At 39.1% G+C, this 22,167-nt stretch overlaps 1 protein-coding gene across 1 annotated transcript; it reads right to left on the reverse strand.

Annotated features, from left to right (window-relative positions):
* Positions 1–108: 108 nt before the first annotated feature.
* LOC143034615 (pyrroline-5-carboxylate reductase 3-like) lies at positions 109–21,900 on the reverse strand. The gene is made up of 9 exons (XM_076200948.1): positions 21,754–21,900; positions 20,578–20,715; positions 20,003–20,098; positions 15,537–15,688; positions 13,011–13,092; positions 10,907–11,046; positions 8,854–8,940; positions 6,681–6,805; positions 109–5,181 (listed from the first exon to the last, which is right to left on the reverse strand). Exons 1-9 carry the CDS (start codon positions 21,794–21,796, stop codon positions 5,118–5,120), a joined length of 927 nt encoding a protein of 308 aa, XP_076057063.1. The 5' UTR covers positions 21,797–21,900; the 3' UTR covers positions 109–5,117.
* Between the last annotated feature and the right edge of the window lie 267 nt (positions 21,901–22,167).

Below are 22,167 nucleotides of genomic sequence, written 5' to 3' on the forward strand. Positions count from 1 at the left end.
AAGCATAGTTAAGAGTGGTTCTCATAAATCGTTTGAAGACCATAATTAGAGTTTCTGTTTTTCAAAGCTCATGCTTGTGATGGATTTTTGAAAAGAAAAGATATCACATTGAATTTTGATTTTTAATTAATATTTCCATTAACTCTTAAAGATGAAACCACAACACGGACAAAGGTTTAGCTATATTTATTGATCTCTTTGTTAACAACTCCTGGTACACCAAGCTACACAATTACTTGTTTGTGTTCCATAATTTTGTTAAAAACAGAACATACCACACAAATATATGTAGACAGAATTTTTTTTCTATCATCCACATAATAAATAATTCTATAATTTATGCAGAGCTACCCTGCAAACTGGTTATTGTGATATTTACATTTATCTTCAAAGAGCTGCTCTATGTTTTCCTGCAATCTTGGCCTACAAGTGGCCAGTGTCTTTCAATCGATAACAATGTGTCTTCCCACTAAATAAAATCTACTGTAAACAATGGCAGACACAAGGAGATTGGGGGTGGAATGGCTATACAATACAGTCATTCCCTCTCATAACGAGGGTGTGGCGAGTCATTGCACACAGCCACATCATAAACAAAAGCCACTCAACCACCTCTCTTATGTCAGCACCTTAGGGACAATGGGTCAGCCTGTCCTTTTACTAAGTTGGGATGATCACCCTGCTTGATGTATACTATAACTCAGCTACCCCTTTAAATGAGGGGAAAGGGCCTTTTTGTATATCGATGTGTGTATACATCATCTCCATATACAGAATAAACTTGAAGGGATGCTCCTAACATTTCATAGATGAGTTTGCTGTATGGAGAAGCAGTGTAGATGGACTAAACATCTGCTGTCGAGTCCTGCAGTGGATGAGATACCCCTTGCTGCACTGTCTGACCCATGCAGAGTGGCAGGATCAAGAACCATCCTGTAAGTGCTAAGATAGGAGGAGTAATGTTATGGTGTTATTACACTGAGCTTCCACGGGCTTCACCAGCACTGACAGTTGAGTTCATTCAAGTAAAAAATGACTTCAGTTACAATAGTTTTCAAATCTCCAAATATCAAATTATATTTCCATCATATGTAAATGAGAAAGAAAAGGAGGAGTACATAAGAACATAAGAATGAAGGAGACTGCAAGAGACCATAAGGCCTACACTAGGCAGAGGAGTGGGAGGGAGTGAAGGATAGAGTAGAACTAGGAGTGGAGGAGGAATGGGGATTGTTCAAGGAGGGAGTCATAAGGTGTGCAAAGATGGTGTGTGGAACAAGGAGGATGGGAGGAAATAGAGGGAAGGGTAGTGAGTGGTGGGATGAGGGAGCAAAGGAGGTTGTAGAAGAGAAGCAAGTATTCACAGATTGGTTACAAAATAGGACAAGAAAATCATATGAGAGGTACAAAGAAAAGAGAAGTAAAGCATAAGATAAAGGAGGCAAAGAGGAGAGCAGATGTGAAATGGGGTAAGAGTATGACAGAAAATTTTGAAAGTAATAAAAGGATGTTTTGGAAAGAAATTAAGAGAGGAAGAGGAGGTGAATCAAGTAGAGAAGAAAAAGTAAAAGGAGCAGATGGAGAGATGATAATGGAAGAGCAGGCAGTAAGAGGAAGATGGGCAAAGTATTTTAGCGAGTTGCTAAATGTGAAGGCTAGGGAGGGAAAGGTAGTTACAGTGGGAAGTGCTAAAAAAAATGACAGTGATGTGTGAGGAAAATAGAGGAGAAATAAGGAAAGATGAAGTGAAGGCAGTTGTTAAAATGATGAGAGCAGGTAAGGCACCTGGGTTGGATGTGTGTCATGTAGGTCTAAAAAAAAAAAAAAAAAAAAAAGGTACATTGATGGTGGACTGTTTATTTAAGAGAGGGTAGAGTACTGGAGGAGTGCCTGTATAGTTCCACTTTACAATGTAAAAAGAGACAAGTGTAAGTGTAGTAGTTTCACAGGGATCAGTTTGTTGAGTGTAGTTGGGAAGGCTTATGGGAGGGTTTTGATTGAGAGGATTAGGAGAAGAACAGAGGGAGTAATTGGTGAGGAACAGTGTGGGTTTAGAACAGGTTGTGGTTGCATTGATCAGATTTCTGTAGCAAGGCAGATATACGAGGAAGCTTTAGGAAAAGGTAAGGATGTTTTTGGGCCTTTATGGATTTGGAAAAGGCTTATGACAGGATAGATAGAAAGGCATTGTGGGATACCTCCCATAGTGCAGATATATGGGATAGGAGGAAAACTGGTAAGAGCAGTCAAGTTTTTACAAGAGTAGTAGAGCCTGTGTTAGAATAAGAAATAGAGTGAGTGGTTTGAGATAAGTTGGGAATTTGTAAGGGATGTCTTATGTCACCTTGGCTGTTCAATTTATACATGGATGGGGGTGATGTGAGAGGTAAATGCATGGGTAATGGGTTGGGGATTGGAGGAGCCAAGATAAGAGGGAGAGAGGGGGGTGAATGGGAGTGGAGTATGTGGGGATGGAAAGGGTGGGAGTGGATTTTACACCTTTATTTTTTGGCTACCTCTCTTGAAAGGTGGAAAAAGCCTTTGGTATATGTATGTATATATAGCAAAGCTGAATGATGAACTAAGATTGTAAACCTATACGTATGTTAGACATATTTTTTAAATGTTCTTAGAGAAGTCTAGATTTCTGTTAGTGAAGTCATATTCTAGTTATTCAAATGGAGGTTGAAGGTAGGATGACGAAGGAAAAATAGCCCAGTGTGATAACCCCTTTAGTAGGTCTTTTGGTGCGGGTATAAGTCCTGATGACCACTCCTTTATAAGGAGAACTGAGGCCTTTATATATATATATATTAATACATCCTCTCCTGACAGAGAATAAGAATAGGAACATGTACAATATAAATAGCATTACCATACAAATAAACCGAGCATGGACACCATGCTCAAGATTGCAGTGGTCTGTATGTTCTATGCAGCAAAGTGGGAGAACATACTACTCTGAACATTGTTTCATAAAAATCCTGAATATTATTTCAAGACATATAAATAAAGAATATGTAACAAGTTGCTTAAACACAGCAAAGGAGACACGGACTGGGAGTGAAGTGTTTATTCCCAACGTTTCCTTGGAAAAAATCAGAAGGTGGAACGTCAGGAATAAACACTTCACTCACAGTCCAAGTCTCCTTTGCCATGTTTAAGCAAGTACATGGATATTAATTTTCAAGGACATGTAAACTATCAAAATTACACGAGGAAAAAAATATTTACATCTTCATGTGAATGGAATGGTAACAAGTAAAGATGCCTTTGTAGTGTCAAACATTATTTCTAAATCCTTTGTTATTGTACAAATAAATATTTTCAACATAAGAAAAATAAAATCTGTGAAACTGTAAACTTGTGTGCACGAAATTAAAGAAGTTATTTTGTAGTAATAATAACTATTGTTGCCTTGAGTTTCACTGGCTGGAAACCTGCAGCCTTATGATAGTCAGCAAAAGCCTTTGGGTCCTATAAATCTCTACTGAAGAAATGCTGGACTACTGTCAAAGTTGTATTTACCTTTTATAACGGTGACTGCACTTGCCATAGACAGGCAGCCTAGGTCAGGAACCTAGAAGAGGAGACTGGGAAGACTCCCCTAGTCTAGGTAGGGGAGACATTCCCTGAAGTTGTAAATACATCAAGTACCTGCCAATAAATCAACAAAGTCCAACCAAGACTTTACATCACCTGCTAAGTCCCCCTATACATAGCAAACCATTGCTACAGTGATGATGTTCCCTAAGCTAAGCAGCTCTGTCTTCCTGATGAACACCATGGCTGGAATGGAGTTTTCCCATGTATTCCTTATAGAGTAAATATTGTGTTGTTGGCATGCATAATTGTGTACAATGCAATTTTCCATGTGTTGAATAGTATGGGGTGACGTGTTACATCCTGGACAGATGGATGAACTTATGGGCCGGTCCAGTGGCCATTGCCAATTACCCAGAAACAATGGATCTGGAAGAGACCTGAGGCTATGGTTGGATTGATTGACCTCTAAATTCTTTTCCGTTTCTGCTACATAACCTTGTCATTTTGCTTTCTCGTACTTCATGTATATTTTTTGTACATCAGGCTCATTATTCCTTTGAATTTTGTAGTGATCTTTATGGGAAAGTGGTCTTAGGGGAGATCATGAATGGTTTTCCATGTTGGGTCAGTGATTGCTTCATTCCTACTTTCAGCTGCTGACACACTGATAAGACCAAGATTGGGGTACGCTGTGACACTATGGACACCCAATACAAAAAAAGAATACAAGGAAATTAGAAAGACTCCAAAGAAGCAATGACAAAGATAGCACCAACACTTTCAAAACTGACATATGAACAAAGGTTGTCAACTGGAACTACCAACCTTGGAAGAGAAAGAGATCTATTGGCCATTTACAGAATCATGAAAGGCATGGAAGTCCTTGACAGAGAAGACTTATTGAAGTGGGTTAAAAGAAAAACAAGGGGACATGAAAACAAACTCAAAAAGTATAGTTATAGATGAGATAAGTTTTCCACAAAGTGATGGATGTCTGGAACAAATTAAACAAAACAATAGTGTGTGCAATCACCATACAAGAATTTAAGAACAAACTAGATGCTGCGAGATATAAAGATGGGTCACTATGAGCATAGCTCCCCTTCCTGTATAATACAACTAGGTAAATACAGAAACAATGTTCTAATACGACACCAACAACTGTCCAAAGTTTCTTTCTAGAGAAATTAATGGTAGTGCCTAGGGACTGTTGCCAGACACAGTGGGGCCACACCTTTCCAGTGCGAGAAAGATGACCACTTCGGTACGACAACGCCCACGTAGATGTCATGAGGTGCAAGTAGCTGGAGTTTAGCATCAGGTTGGCTATTGTTTGAGGGAGTTGTTCCAGTAATGTGTTTCCTCTTTGATGTATTGTTTGTAAGTGCAGCCGAGTAGTAGTAACGTAATGGCAACTGTCTAGTAATAACAATAAAATGAAAAACATTTTCTGGAAGAAATCATACACAGGGTACATTTTAGCAGCTTAATTACATCCCCAAAACCATTAAACACGTTCCTACATAATCTCTTTTCATATGTCTGATATATATATCTATATACATATTTATTTATTTTTTGCCCAATTCTTTTGATCGACAAGCTGATGCCTCCACTGCAGACATGAGAGCATTTCTGAAAAGAAGAGAAACTTCATTAAATAATAATACAATTATTATGCATGAGGGGCTTGTACATGACAAAGTGAGATGACTAACGTTTGGAGACAAAAATCTTGTAGCAATCTTCCTACATAAATCATGGGGTGAAATGTTTTGCCACTTGCATTGCTGGAGGTGGTGGGAACCAGGCCTTTGAGATTTTACTTCATTATTATGGCTTCTTCATGGAAGGGAGTGGCTGGGGATGGGGGGTGGTTTAGTTAGGGAGTAGGTGTGAATGATATTTTAATGCAGCCCAAAGGGATTTCTACACTTCCTCTTTTTCTGTACGAGGAGATGGAGAGGGGAGGAGGGTCACCAATTAAATGAAGTAGCCTTGTTGTGGATGTGCTGTGTTTTGCTGCATTGCTTCTGACCCAGGGCAGTGGGCAAGATGCAGGGAGACCCATCATCCAGGAGGAGCCAAGAAAAGAGGGAGGGAGGGGGTAGAGGGGAGTGGAGTATGTAGGGGATGGAATAGGTGGGAGTGGTTTCTATGCCTTTGTTTTTTGGCTACTTCCCATGTAAGGGGGAAGAAAGCCTCTGGTATATGTATCTCATATTGCGATTCTTGTGATGCATTACTGAATCATCATACATCAGGCAACCTAACACTTGTGCACAAATATTCGACTTGTAGTAAAGAAGTTAGAGTCCCTTTTGGTATATGTAAAAGTGCCTTCAACATAAAATAGTGGAATGTAACACTGTAAGAACTGTGGCACATTCCACTATTTTATATTGGATCATGCTGGATTTTATCATGGATGACCCATCATCCATGAGGAGCTAAGATGAGCAAGAAGAACGGGTGATGGATGGGAATGAAATGGGTAGGAGTGGGTACCTGCCTTGTGACTTGGCTACCTCCCTTGTAAGGGGGAAAAAGCCCTCAGTATATAGATAGACATGGTGTAAGTCAGTGTGAAGGAAAACCACAATTAGGAAGGTGAGGGAAATAGTAAATTGTCAAGACTAGAAAAGACTGTAGTAGTGAATTTGACATGAGCACTGAAGTGGAACAACATATTCATTAGAAAACATTCACAAGTGAGATAAGTAATTCAGAGTAAATAAAAACAAAAACAAGAATGGCCATAGCAAGTGAAATAATGAAGAAATTAATAGAAGATATGATAAAGAAAGAAAAGTATTAATAAACTTGATAAAAAGGTAAGTGACCATAAGTCATATATACAAGTTAGAATATTCATTAAGTGATGTAGCAATTCTAAACCCAGAGATCAGTCAATCAATCTGTTGCTACATAAGAGTGAATCTGAAAAGCTGAAATATGACTATAACAAGTTAAAGGAAGAAGGAGTAGAGTGGGAGGACACAGAAAAAAAAAGAGAGAGAGAGAGAGAGAGAGCATGCCATGGTGAATGAAAAATATCAATTCATTTCTATCTTGAAAAGCAAGAAATATCAATAAGTAGTATAAAGTCATCTGTAAGAGCTCTAGTTACAAACCTCAATCCATTCATTTCCAAGGCATGAACGGCAGCAATCGTTGTTCCACCAGGCGAACACACCTCATCTTTGAGTTTTGCTGGGTGTTTTCCAGTCTCAAGCACCATGGTAGCTGCTCCTTTCACCTGATATGTGAATATAAAAAAAAAACAGAAAAAATATTTATCTATGTTTGAGTAAAGGTGCCTGAGAAGTATCATAGGGATTACTAGGCTGGACAGAGTGAGAAATGAGATGAGGAGGAGAACGGGGGTGGAAAGGGAGTTGGGAGATAGGGTGGATAGAATATTGGGATGATTTGGATACATGGAAAGAATGAGTGAAGAAAGATTAGTAAAAGAGGTGTGGAAGGCAGAGGTGGAAGGAGTGAACATAATGGGGTGACCAAGGATGAGATGGATGGATGGGGTAAAAGGGGCATTGGGAAAGAGGGGAATGTCTGATGAGGAAGGACGGGAGAAGACAAAAGATAGGGGTGAGTTGAGAATAGTTGTGTATGGATGATGCTGTGATGCATGGAAGAGGGTGGGGGTAAAGGAGTATATGTGAATCATAATTTGACAGAGCCCAAAGGGATTTCTCCCAGTCTTTTCTTTTTCTGTATGAGGAGACAGAGAGGGGGTTGCCAATTAAATGAAGTGGCCTTGCTCTGGATGTACTGTGTCTTGGCACCCTGCTTCTGATCCAGGACAGTGGGCGAGATACAGGGATGACCCGTCATCCAGGAGGATCCAAGATAGGAGGGAGGAAGGGGGTGAATGGGAGTGGAGTGTGTGGGGATGAAATGGGTGGGAATGGATTTTATGCCTTTGGTTTTTGGGTACCTCCCTTGTTAGGGTGAAAAAAGCCTTTGGTGTATATATGTAAGAACCCATCCCCAGGGGTACTGATTGAATTGTGACTTGCAGTCAGTGCTCTACCACTTCGGTATGATGATGCCTACAAAGGCGTCACGAGGTGAGTGGATACATGAGGGTGCTGGCATCGGCATCTTGATTATATATATTTTTTAGTTGTACATGAGTTACCTCCCTGGATTCTGTGAACTGGTTTGATCAAGTTTTCTATGTTTATTATTATTGCATGACGAGGAAAGGGCAGGGCGGTGGGGGGTGGGGTAGTATGTGTGAGTAAATTTTGACGCAGCCTGAAGGGATTTTCTCCCCGTCCTCTCCTTATATGCAAGAGGGGACGGAGAGGGGGGGTCGCCGATTAAATGAAGCGGCCTTGCTGTGGATGTGCTGTGTCTTGCGACACTGCTTCTGACCCAGGGCGGTGGGCAGGGTGCAGGGATGACCCGTCATCCAGGAGGTGCTCAGATGAGAGGGAGGGTGGGAGGTGTGTGGAGTGTATGTAGGGATGAAATGGGTGGGAGTGTTTTTATGCCTTTCCCTTTTTGGCTACCTCCCTTGTAAGGGGGAAAAAGCCTTGGTATATGTATGTATGTATGTATGTATTATTATTCAGAATAAAAGAACAAGTATTACAGCAGTGACTTTATATTTCATAAATCAAGTAGTGTGATGCATTGTTCATATGGCAGCTGATGCTGTAGGCGAAAATTTGACTCATACTAAAGTGGTTAAGGGATTACAATGGTATGCCCCTGACAAGAATCACACATAATTTGTCTATGTTAAGGTAAAATCTTTACTCAGCATAACAGTGACTAAATGGGATAGCGTGAGGAGAGTAGGTTTTCTTTTCCTTTTTTTTTTTTTGTGTATCTTTTTCCAATGAAACATAACCACAGAAAATGCAATCAAGTCTGTTTGTAGAATACGGGAGTCACTCAGCTACAATCACAAAATAAAAATAATCAGGATGCTAATGCCAGCATCCCCATATACCCTCTCATGGCTCATGACATGTAGGAGTCACCATATTCTATGGGCTAAATCAGTCCAAAACAACTCCCTCTCCTACTGTCTTTTCTCACTACCAGGACTATATGCATTCATGTACATACATATACCAAAGGCTTTTTCCCCCTTACACGGGGGTAGCCAAAAAGAAAAAGGCATAGAAACCACTCCCACCCATTCCATTTCCTATATATTCCACTCCCCTCCACCCTACTCCCTCCCTCTTATCTTGGCACCTCCTGGATGATGGGTAATCTCTGCATCCTGTCCTTAACTTTTATGGTTAACTCAATATAAAAAGTACAAACCGTTTGTGCTGCAAACTTTTGTGCCAGTTGTCGTGGAAGTCCCATCTTGACACCCCCATCAGCCAAAGCCTCAATAGCCATGTAGATCTGTGAAAACAAATTAATTTTATCTTTCAAAAATACTGTAATTCATTAATTTCATTCAGAATACACCAACAGACAATTTCATGCAGTTGTATGGATAAAAACTAAACGAGTTAAAATTTGTCCTAAGTAAAACTTGAAATATGATATGCGGTTTTGTTCTGAATTATATACATACATATATATATATATATACATATATATATATATATATATATATACATACATACATAAATATACCAAGGATTTCCCCCCTTACAAGGGAGGTAGCCAAAAAGAAAAAGGCATAAAATCATTACCACCCATTCCATCCCTAAATACACTCCACTCCCCTCCACCCTCCCTCTTATCTTAGCACCTCCTGGATGATGGGTCATCCCTGCACCTTGTCCACTGCCCTGGGTCAGAGCCGAGTATATATATATATATACGTACACATATACACACACACAGCTTTCAAAAGATGGAGGAAACATAAAAAAACCTAGAAAGTGGCAAATATATATTAATCAAAGGAACAAATATATAAAAATATGCAGGAAAGAAAAAAGCAACTATGAAAAAGACATAACAGAAAAATGTAAGGATCAATCAAAACTATTCTATAGACATGTGAATGGTAAACTAAAAAACAAACAGGAAATAGTGAAACTACACCAAGAGAATAAGGAATACACAGAAAATATAAAAATGGCAGAAGTCTTGAGCAAATGCTTCAAGTCAATTTTCTCTAGAGAAAATGTACAGCATCGGGGTGAAGGGCAAGAAGCAAGACCCCCCCCCCCCAATTGAGGGTAACAATAGTAACACGAAAATAAATAATGGATCAAATAATGAACCTTGATATTAGGAAATTGCACAGCCTGGTTGGAATAGAAAACTGGATACTAAAAGAACGTAAAAAAGAACTAAGGGACAAAATATATAACATAAGTTGCTCACTCAAAGAAGGAAAAATACCAGAGGACTGGAAAAATGCTGGTATTGTACCAATTTATAAAGGAGGAAATAAGGAAGATCCAACAAATTACAGACCATTTTCCCTCGCAAGCACAATAGCTAAAATATGTGAAAAAGTTATAGAAATTAGATGGCTAAAACATCTGGAGAACAAGATCCTAAATCTGAGACAATTCAGATTTAGACAGGGAAGATCATGTACTACTAATTTGATCTGTTATTACTCAAGATTAATACACATAATACAAGAAAGGGATGGATGGGCTGATTGTGCGTTCCATGATCTACAAAAAGCTTTTGATAAAAGTCCCTCACAAAAACCTATTAAGAAAACTGGGAACCATAGGAGGGATACAAGGAAAACTACTGAAATAGATGGAGGACTTTTTGCATGGAAGAAAAATGAGTGGAGTGCTCAGAGTTCTACTTAGCAAGAGGTAATTAGTGGAGTTCCACAAGGATAAGTATTGGCCCCAATAATGTTTGCTATCTATGTGAATGACATGGGAAAGGGTGTGGAATGTTACATGAACTTCTTTGCAGATGATGCAAAATTGTTAAAGAAAGTTAGTATTGAAGCAGACTGTGACCCAATACAGAGAGATCTGAACAGTCTGGGAATGGAGTCAGAAATGGGAAGTGGACTTCACCACAAAGAAATGTAGTATAATGGAATTTGGAATAATATTTTGATGCCAACCCAAAGGGATTTCTCACTGTCCTATCTTTTTCTGCATAAGGGAACCGAGACAGAAGGGGGGATTGCTGATCAAATGAACCACCCTTGCTGTGGATGTGCTCTATCCTGCTACATTGCTCCTGACCCAGGACTGTGGGCGAAATGCAGGGATAACCCATCATCCAGGAAATGCCATGAAAAGAGGGAGGGTGGAGTGGTGAATGGGAGTGGAGTATGTAGGGATGAAATGGGTGGGAGTGGATTTATGCCTTAGACTTTGACTACCTCCCTTGTAACAGGAAAAAGCTATTGGTGTATATATGTACTTACATATGCAGGTCCTGAGCCGGAGAGTCCACAGATGGCATCAATCTGGCTCTCTGGGACCTGTTCACAGATGCCAACGGCACTCATGAGTTGGTTCACTATTTGGCCCTCTTCCTTTTTCACGTACGAACCCAAGCTGTACACTGCAAGGGCAAATATTCATCTCAGTTATTGGATACAAAATGTCAAAGTACATGCACAAATTTCAATATACACATTCAATATTTTAATAACTTACATACATACATACATATACCAAGGCTTTTTCCCCCTTCCAAGGGAGGTAGCCAAAAAGGGAAAGGCATAAAAACACTCCCACCCATTTCATCCCTAAATACACTCCACACCCCTCCCGCCCTTCCTCTCATCTGAGCACCTCCTGGATGACGGGTCATCCCTGCACCCTGCCCACCGCCCTGGGTCAGAAGCAGTGTCGCAAGACACAGTACATCCACAGCAAGGCCGCTTCAGTTTAATAACTTACAAGAATGTAAAAAAAAAAAAAATAAAAAAAAAATAATAATAATACATCATACATACATACATATACCAAGGCTTTTTCCCCCTTACAAGGGTGGTAGCCAAAAAGAAAAAGGCATAAAATCATTCCCACCCATTCCATCCCTGATTTTTTTTTTTTTAATAATAATAAAATAATAATAAAAATAATAAAAACATAAAAAAATAAATAAATAAATAAAATAAATAAATGAAGGCAGAAGGTCTTTTGGTCCCTAACAAAGCCAATGATGTGTGATAAATAGGTAAAGATGTGAACAAATGAACAAGTGTCTGTGCATATTATATGATGATGATTTGGTTTAACATCACAAACTCCCCCCTATTGGGAGGCTAGGATGGTGCCCCTTACAGTGGATTTTGTACCGTGGAATTTAATGAACCATACCCTTAGTTCAACTCACCCTGAGCAGTTCAAATCGCCATATTATATATATATATATATATATATATATATATATATAAACAATTTCACAAATTAAAAAACCCATAGCCTGACAGTGGCTGGGAACAGTCTTTGTTTCCTCCCACAGAGGAAACTTTGGGCTGTCATCTGTTTGTTTATTATTTAACTATACCTATGCATTTATGTATTTTATTTGTTATTTACATTATTATAGTTTTTATTTATTATTTTATTATTAATATGATTTTTTTTCGCATCCGACCTAGATATGGATCAAAAGGTCTCCTGTCGGCATGCTCCGCCTTTGTAATCCTTTGTTGTATCAGCATGGGACAGTTTCCATATTACTGGCTGAAAGTGGTAGGGGAAGGGGTACAGTCACTGGTTGTCAGCCCTCCACGTGTGATAAAGTGTAAGATATACAGTTGAAGCTGATAGAATGAGGTCTTGGGCCCAGTCTGGAGACTCTGAGGGTCCTCCCTGTTCCACACCTCTTGGTCTGGGTCAGAGGCAAAGCAAAGCAACAAGATACTACCTCTGCAGCAGGTGATCAATAAACAAGGATATTATTCAATTCAGTTGTTGCTTTGAGGGCCACCGATCTAATGAAGCGGCCTTGATGTGGATGTGCTGTGTCCTGTGACACTGCTTCTGACTCAGGGCAGTGGGCGAGATGCAGGGATGACCCGTCATCCAGGAGAAGCTAAGATAAGAGGGAGGGAAGGGGATGGATGGGAGTGGAGTATGTGGGGGATGGAATGGGTGGGAATGGATTTTATGCCTTTGTTTTTTTTGCTACCTCCCTTGTAAGGGGGAAAAGCCTTTGGTATATGTATTTATGTTGCTTTAAGTTTCACTGACTGGAAGCTGTACCCCTACAGCAAATGGTTAATATAAAAGGAGATTATTTAATTCAATTGTTGCTTCAAACTCAATACCAGACCAACTGGCCATTGTGAGGAGGGACAGCAGGACTGGCAGCAGCAGTAGACCACTACGGCCGTGAGGACTGTCCTCGAAACTCCACCAAGTAAACCAAGTAAAGTTTCACTGACTGGAAACCTTCAGCCCAACAGCAGCTGTCAAAGTTCCTTGGGCACTACCACAGATTTCTTTGGGAATAATCCTTGGACTGATACGTATACAAACATTTACTAAAGTAATTTGTGCTAAAATACTTACCACAGCAACCCTGGGAAACCAAAGATGGTGTGTTGGGCATCGTACGCACAACACGTGGCTTTGGAACAATTGGAGCCAACATCTGAAAATTAAATGAATTTGTAAATAATTTCCTGTGCACAGATGGGCAGAGGCATAAATACTTGCAAGAAAATGGCTATAGCTACTTATTCTGAGCTACACAGTGGAATTTAGTGGATATGTTATAACTTCACTATTGGAATATCGGTAGTCAATTTTTTCTTCTACAATGAAATTTGTACCAAAGAGTAAAAGCTCTCTTTCTTTTTTCCCTTCTTTTCATACTAGTGGCAGTACTGCAAGACAAATGATTAAGCTAAATATCTCCCTGATGCTACCCATCTTCAGACTTCTCAACACCCTCACATCAATTGGAGATGTAAGAACATAACATAAGAACATATGAATGAAGGAGACTGCAAGAGAACATAAGGCCTATATTAGGCAGTTTTCTTCTACAACCTTCTTTGCTTCATCATCCCACCACTCATTACCCTTCCTTCTATTTCCTCCCATCCTCCTTGTTCCACACATCAACTTTGCACACTTTGCGATTCACTCCTTGAACAATCCCCATCTCATGTTTCAGCATGAGAGGATGGAGAGGTAGGGGTCGCCAATTAAATGAAGCAGCCTTGCTGTGGATGTGCTGTGTCTTGCTACACTGCTTCTGACCCAGGGCAGTGAGCGAGATACAGGGATGACCCGTCATCCAAGAGGAGCCAAGATAAGAGGAAAGGAGGGAGGGGGGTGAATGGGAGTAGGGTATGTGGGGATGGAATAGGTGGGAGTGGATTTTATGCCTTTGTTTTTTGGCTACCTCCCTTGTATGGGGGAAAAAGCCATTGGTATATGCATGTATGTATGTATTCTTCCCATATTCCCACACCAGCTTGGTGGTTGTTGTTCTATGCCATCCAACAGTTTTCTTCCTACTCTCATTCTCTGTCTCACTTTCACATTCCTCAATCTATCCATTCTTGTGTTGTGCATTATTGCCCATATACATGCTTGTATGCAAAGTGCAAAGCTTATGCATTGTAGAGTTGTGCGATAGTTGACCTAACTCACTGGTCAAAGAGGTCAGAAAGGGTATAAACAGTTGACTGCTGTAGGTTAGGCTGGGTCATGGGTCAGGCCATGGGCAGCTATAAGATTAGCACAGGCACGCCAATGTTCACTATTCTCAGAGATCTTTCCTCCGAGAGATCTCCATCGCCTCGTCTCTCCCTTCCCAGGAAACCAGCTAAGTATTCTCGCATGCCCCCCCCCCCGACCTTCGTTCATTTTGTTCTCTGAGTTAAGTTCAGTGTAAATAGAGCAATAGAATCTATATTATTCTTCCATTTGTGCCTACACTTGACTCGCCCTGATTCGGTTGCAAAGAAAATACCAAACAGGGATATTTTGTAATGCTTGTAACACCTATTGTGTTCCTCAAACACTTCATCTTATAAACTTTCAGTGTCTCCTTTCCACCTCCCTCATATTCCAAGTCTCTGCTCAACGGGGCACTAACTGCACATTCACTATTCTATACAACCCTCTCTTTGCATTCAATCATCATGTTGCTCTAGGTCTCTCAGGATGCATTCATCCCCAAACACCTATTTCTCAAACTTTTTCATTCCATCAAGACCTTTGTTTGTTTTATAGTGCCACAACTAGATTGACATGTCACCAGGTTCAATCAATCCAGCTGTTCCTCAGGTCTCTCTTGCAAAAGACCCACAGCTCCCAAATAACTAGACCACATTAGCCCAAAAGTACATACATACATATACCAAAGGCTTTTTCCCCCTTACAAGGGAGGTAGCAAACAAACAAAGGCATAAAATCCACTCCCATCCATTCCATCCTCACATACTCCACTTCCATCCACTCCCCCCTCCCTCCAGCATATCTTGGCTTTTCCTGGATGACGGGTCATCCCTGCATCTTGCCCACTGTCCTGGGTCAGAAGCAGTGTCATAAGGCACAGCACATCCACAGCAAGGCTACTTCATTAAATTGGCGACCACCCCCTCTCTGTCCCCTCATGCAGAAAAAGAGAAGCCCAAAAGTCACTGAAGGAAAATATATTGTGATGTTTTCTGGGTAAGACTAGAGTAGGGTAATGTAGGATGACATGTCCCATGTCTTCTATGTAATGATTGCATCTGGGGAAATTTGATTCTGCGACCAGTCCTGTCTTGTATTGGTACCATTTTAGCATTAGGTGGAGAACTGAGATTAAAGGTATTAATTGCTTCTGACCCCGGGCAGTGGACAGGATGCAGGGATGACCCGTCATCCAGGAGGTGCCAAGATAGGAGGGAGGGAGGAGGGTAGAGGGGAGTGGAATATATGGGAAGTGAAATGGATGGGAGTGATTTCTATGCCCTTTTCTTTTTGGCTACCCCCCGTGTAAGGGGGAAAAAGCCTTTGGTATATGTATGTATGTAATTGTGAATGGGATCTTACATTCCAAAACTTAAGAACTATTAACAATAAAGAGGCACTTACTTCCTCTAAGGACTTTAGAGAGATCCCAGACACAATGGACACAAATAATGGGTTGTGAGTTATTTTAACAGGCTTCAGCTCTTGTACAGCGCCTTCCAGCAAATGTGGTTTCACTGACAGGAAGATAATATCGCTGGACTCTATAACCTCACCTAAAGCAAGAAAATAAATGAGATTTATAGAAAAATATATTGACCAACAAAGTTGAATAAAGAAAACATACATCCTTCTCACATTTGGCTACATATATATATATACAATGAAAATCATAGGTTAAATATTAAAATCACAGTGTAAACAACAGATTAGCTTGCAAGGCTAAGAACAATACTACATTATGGTTGGACAATATATTGACAAAATCAAATAAATTAGGAAGGATAGGTTGGACTGGATGTCTTTAGATGTTGAGGCCACTTCGGCAAGACAGTGGAGAGTGCATTTACTGCCGCAGCAGAAAACACAAAGAGCTGGCAAATGGTGACTTACTACTCGTCTTAGGTTGCTCTGAGTTTCTCTTGCACGAAACCAACGGCCCTAAGGTATCCGGCGATGACCCCCAAGTTGGACCAGGAGAAGGCAAGAGGGGAAGAGGGGGCTGAGGCATTAATCAAAATGAAAATTCTACATTGAAGAGGTCTCAAAGGAAATGAGAAGAGATGAAAATTCATCAGAGCCGGGTGCATTTCTCGGTGCATTCCTCAGCGTCCCGAGCAATATTGTGCTAGTCAGGACACTGAGGAATGCACCGAGGAACACACCCAACTCTGAAATTCATTTTGACAATATACTCGGAGGAGATATGATCATGAACGAAAAGTACAAGCTGAAAGGGTGAGCTTTTGAGAAATATTATAAAAGCTTAAAAAGGAATGTCTCTCTGGCATCCCTGTACAATGTCATATGCCTTTGTCAGGTCTAAAAACAACACAAATAGGTTCCCCATATATCCCTGTACTTCTCAGTTATTTGTTTCAAGGTAAACACTATCCACACATCTCATGCCTGCTCCTCTCCTACCTTATCCTCTGTGAATCCACTTATCAAATTCAAGTACTGTATTCTCCCAAATACTTTTTTGTATTCTGTATACTAAACATATCCAATCCACAAGTATTCTTCCTTGTATTTTTCTCTGCACTTTATAATCAATAGTGACTCTTCTGTAATTTCGACAGTCCTCAAGCAATATCTACAGTGTATCGTTTTGTGCTGTTACGTGTGGTGCATTCTAAGTGGACCCAGGAGTGGTAAATATAGCGGTGGAGTGATGTTTGTGTGTATGTCATGGGTCTTGTGGTTTTGTGTATTTGGAGTAAATGTAAGGGCCTAGGTTTCCTTTGATGCCTCCAGCTTGCACAAAAGGAAGGGCAGGGGCCAGTGAACTGCTCTCCTTAAAAAAAAAAAAAAAAAAAAAAAAAAAAAAAAAAAAAAAAAAAAAAAAAAAAAAAAAAAAAAAAAAATTATATATATATATATATATATATATATATATACATATACATATATATCTATATATAGATATATATATATATACATATATATATATGTCTATATATACACATATATATATATACACATATATATATATATACACATATATATATATATATATACACATATATATATACACATATATATATATATATATAAACACATATATATATATATATAAACATATATATATAAATATATATAAAATAAAAAACAAAAAATAAATAGATAAAATAAATAAATAAAAATATAGAACAAAAATAAAGGCTGGAAGGAAGTTGGAGAGCTCTTAATGAGTGAGTGGACACTGGATCTGTTCAGGAGATCAGGTACTGGCCCCTCAGGTAGAGGTAGGGGTTTGCAAGCTGTTCTTTGCAGTAGGCTGGAGGATTCCTCACTGGTTTTGGGGTCCATCCTTCTTCCGTCACCAAGTGTCACCACTTGAAAGCATAGCTCCTTGACACAACATCAGCCAAGATGATAAACACTTCTGAGACACCTAACTCATGATAACCCACCTCTGATACGATCACCAATCGGCAATGAAACATCATCAACACAGAATCAGTATGGAAACAGGAGGCACCATCTGCCCAAGATGTAAACAGCACTCCAAAGATAAAGAAGACTTAATGTTACACTGTCCAACCTCAACACAGAACAGACATCGGTAACGTATAAAAGATTTTTTGGGGTTGAAGCATGAAAGAAAAATGAAGGCTCACTGTTAATGTATTCTTGTGAAAGGAACCCATACAAGTGGAATGCAAACAATATCTTAGCTTCATTAGCCCTATGGAAAGGAGGTTCCTGTTCCTTTACATGTTCTCAAGATTACGAAGCCCTCGTGTGTACAGGAAGTATACCCTACCAAAGTTATCTACTGTTTTCACAGTCTTCCTTTTCTTCTTTAATTTGACTCCTCCCTTTGAACAAGTCTTATCTCTCTCTATTCTCTTCGCCACTGCTTGCACTGAAAAGGTTTCTTGTCAATGTTAATGACATGATGGAGGGAACAACAAGTTATACCAACATGTTACAACAACAACATGTTTCCAAATGATGCAAAAAATCATGAGAGTAAAAAATGACGAGGATGGTAGAATATTGCGAAAAGATCTAGATACTATTTTTGAATGGAATCAAGAATGGGAAAAAAAGTTCAATACCAAAAAACACAAAGTACTAGAAATGGAAACTTGCTGGCTGAGCGGGTTAGGGCGTCGTTACTTGTGGCGAAGGTCGAGGTGAGGGCAGTTCGAATCCTGCTACCAGCGAAGTTGAACCAAGGGCATGGTTCATTAAATTCCACGCTACAAAGCCTGTATGTATGTACAAAGCCCTCTGTGAGAGGCACCATCCTAGCCTCTCGATAGGGGGTAGTTTGTGATGTTAAACTATATCATATCATCATATCACTAGAAATGGGCAATAGTGGCAAGAAGCCATCCTTAAACTACTCCTTGGAAAGCGAATCAACTACAAAAGTAAAAGAGGAGAAAGACTAGGGATTGTTGATAAAAGACAACCTGTCACTTGACAGACATATCAGCATGACTGTGGAAGAGACATATGGACTACTGCAGAAGATTAAAGTGGCATTCCGTTACATGGTTGCAGAGATGATGAAAAAACTCATTGAAACCCAGATATGTCCAAGACTGGAATACGTGTCAGTGGTATGGTCCCCACACAGAGTGAAGGATATAAGCAAGATTGAGAGAATACACTGGGCAGCAACCAAACTGGCCTCCCCACCTTGGCAGATAAACCACGAGGAAAAACCTAAAGTATTGGGTCTACCAACTTTGAAAGATCGAAGAGAAAGAGGTGATATAATTACATTGATAGAGGAGATCTCCTGATTAAAGATGGGAGGGTTTTAAGAGGTCATGGAAGTCAATTAAGAAAGACCACATATCAAAATGATGTGAAGAAATTCATTTTCCCATACATATGTATAAATATGTGGAATAGCTTAGAAGGCGATATAGCCTAAGCTCATAAAATACACGAGTTCAAATCTAAATATGATAATTGGAAATTAATGATGTAGATTAAGTTGGAACCATACATGAATTTGAGTCTAGGTATGTTAGAAAATTAGAACATAGGAGACAGGACCAAATGAGGGTTAGTCCTCTCCTGTATACTATAATTAGGTAAATACATGAGCATACCAACTCATCAGAGCTTGGTTCATCTTCTCTACATGCACCTTTTTTGTCATATCTCCTTCTTTCACACATTGCCTCACTTGCCTTCTTGGCTACGATGATGCACTTTATATATTTTGTTTTGGCCTAATCCACATGATTTCATCCACTTGAGGGTGGTCTTCCATACCAAAGAAATAAGGCGATCTCAAACAATCCCTTCGCTACGACGATCCACTTTACAGATTTTGTTTTGGTCTATTTTACACAATTTTATTCAACTGAAAGTGGGGCCTTATACTAAAGGACTTGATACCACAATGAACCTGCAAACAGGCAATTACTTCCTTTCAAAGGACAGGATCCCTTTGTTCAAGGTTTGTTTCCATATAGAGGTGTAGCCTCCACTTACAAACATACCCACCACATTTTTATCTTACTATTTTTTTCTCTCTCTTTTAATTTCTCAAACTGGAAACATGTGTCGCCACAGAACCCAGCACTAATCAGCAGCCCTTCCCGCTGATATTTCCAGGAAGAAATGTTGGTCTGTTGTCTGTGTTATGTGGGAGTGGAGATGTTTTTGTCACCAGCTAGTAGGAATAGGAGGGAAGCAGTACTGGTTACCAACTCTCCTTGTGTGAAAAACTGGTAGAAAGATAGTTGAAGATGACAGAGATGAAGGTGGTTGTGGGCTCTGAAGATGGATGGTGGAGCAATGAATCTCTCCAACATCCATTCCGCTAAACCATCAATATCAAGCAATGATTTTAAAACATGGAATACAATCTATTGCACTATATCTCATCAACTTACTGTTTTCGTGAGTTGTGGCAACACCAAGGCCTCTCAATTTACACAAATTGCGATCTGATGGAGCACTTGCTGTCACATTCTTATGCTGGACCAGACCTGAGACATAAAGAACAGAAAACAAACTAAACAGAGTCAAAAAATGCGATCCTAAATACTGTGGCACCTTATTATATGCCCTAAAGTGCCCTTCACTTTTAAATTAGTCCTTCAAAACAATGATGCATTTATGAACTAATAAAATTGGTCAAATTGATGGAAAGACAGAAATGGAGTTGAAAAATATAATCCTTCTAATGTGACGGAATATCATACATGTTTGACATTTTCTATGAGATGCTGATGATCTTATATGACGAAGTCTCAATTCATCAAAACCTTTTGAATTCAGCTCCTGTCTTCAACTATGTGAAATCACTAACTAGAACAAAATCTATTATCTATATCATGCTGACAAGGTTACAGACTGTACAGGTAATATTAATACAAGTTCTAGCTCTACAGATAAAAATTACAGAAAATCTGTAAAGTCCTGATCTTCAGCAAAGCTGTCACAGCTCAGAAGCCTTTAAGGTTACCATTTTTGAGGAAGCCATTGAGTAGAGCCTGTGCCATATTTCCACACCCAATGAACCCCAACCTGATGGTTCCCAAAGCCGCTCGCCCCGCTCCGATATCTTTTGTCTCCAGTGAGCAGTCTTCATCCTCGGTGCCACCTGCAACAATAAATCAGTTGGTCTTTTAGAGTTAAACACCCTCTGAAAATATGACTATGAAATATTAAAAATAAAGGGGTGATATGATTATCGTATTCAGGCTGCTATAGGGGATAGTGAATCAGTCAGTCTGTATAAAGCTAAACACCCTGTGATATGATTACAGTATTTCATGAAGATTGCATTTACTTTCAGAGGTCATGTCATGAGAACAAGTTAAAAAAAAAAAAAGACTACATGTTTAAAGGATGTTAATAAACAGTTTTATGTATTGATGAACAAATAATTGGAATGGCTCAGAATGTTATACAGCCCAAGCTAGAATAATACACAAATTCAAATTTCATTATGATAATTGGAAATTAAGGATATAGTCTAGACCAAGTTGGAACCATATGCATATATGAGGTTCAGGCTATGTATGATTAATTGGAGAGTAGCAGACAGGACTCCATGTGTTGCTCCCTCCCTCATTGTTTACTACCATTAGGTAAGCACTCTTCTGCAGACGCAGTCTAAAGCTTAATAAAATAGCCTGGAGAGCCAAATAAAATTAAAGGATGGGTATATTATTTACATAAGAAAATATGCATGTTTAACTCTCATTCACTAAAGGGGCAAATGCCGGAATAAATGGACAAGTACCATTCAGTGTGGATAGAATTAATACTTATGTTTACAATGCTAATAAAAGGGTGCTATGTGGATAGAATACCCTATGGCTATGGCAACCAGAATAAAAGAAAAGAAAATATATACACACATACTGCCCAGTGTGAATTAAAGAATATGTGAACGACTCTACTGACACATTTGTTTTTTGTTCCTTCTTTATTATATTCATGGAGTTAATGACCATTATTTTATATTAACAGCCCCTTCAAGACCGCGGATGACTAGCAACATACTTAGCATAAATTTGCTAGTTCGCTATACTGTTTTGACTAACATAAAAAATGCGAACACACGATTCATCAAAATACTAAATTCAAGCATAGTTAGTACGTTGCTCTATACTATCTTGTAATCCCTAAATACCTTCAGCAACAATAGGATGCTTCCCTTGATCACCAATTCCCATTGCAAATAAGCTTTTCTTTCTTGTTACACGGACGATTACTGTCACGACCACTTTGTCGTACTACTATGTAACATCAATCTAGGGGTAGGAACTTAAATGAAAAAATATATTTGTATATAAATGTACAAATCATATGATTTTAATAAAAATATCTTGAGATAATAATTGCATCAAGACAATAAAATAAATTTATTATATTAATGCTGAAATACTTAAATCCATATTTTTGTTTAGTTTTTGTAAAAGGGCTAGGCGATCAGCGTATCTGTCATGCATGAAGAAACTAGTTTGATCTTTCAACAAATATTTGTAAATTTTACAAGAATTATATATATGTAACCAAAATAACATATATATTAAATATTCCTATT

Source organism: Oratosquilla oratoria, chromosome 17 (genome assembly GCF_046742065.1).
Source record: "Oratosquilla oratoria isolate Oo_2021 chromosome 17, ASM4674206v1, whole genome shotgun sequence".
Taxonomy (NCBI): Eukaryota; Metazoa; Arthropoda; class Malacostraca; order Stomatopoda; family Squillidae; genus Oratosquilla; species Oratosquilla oratoria.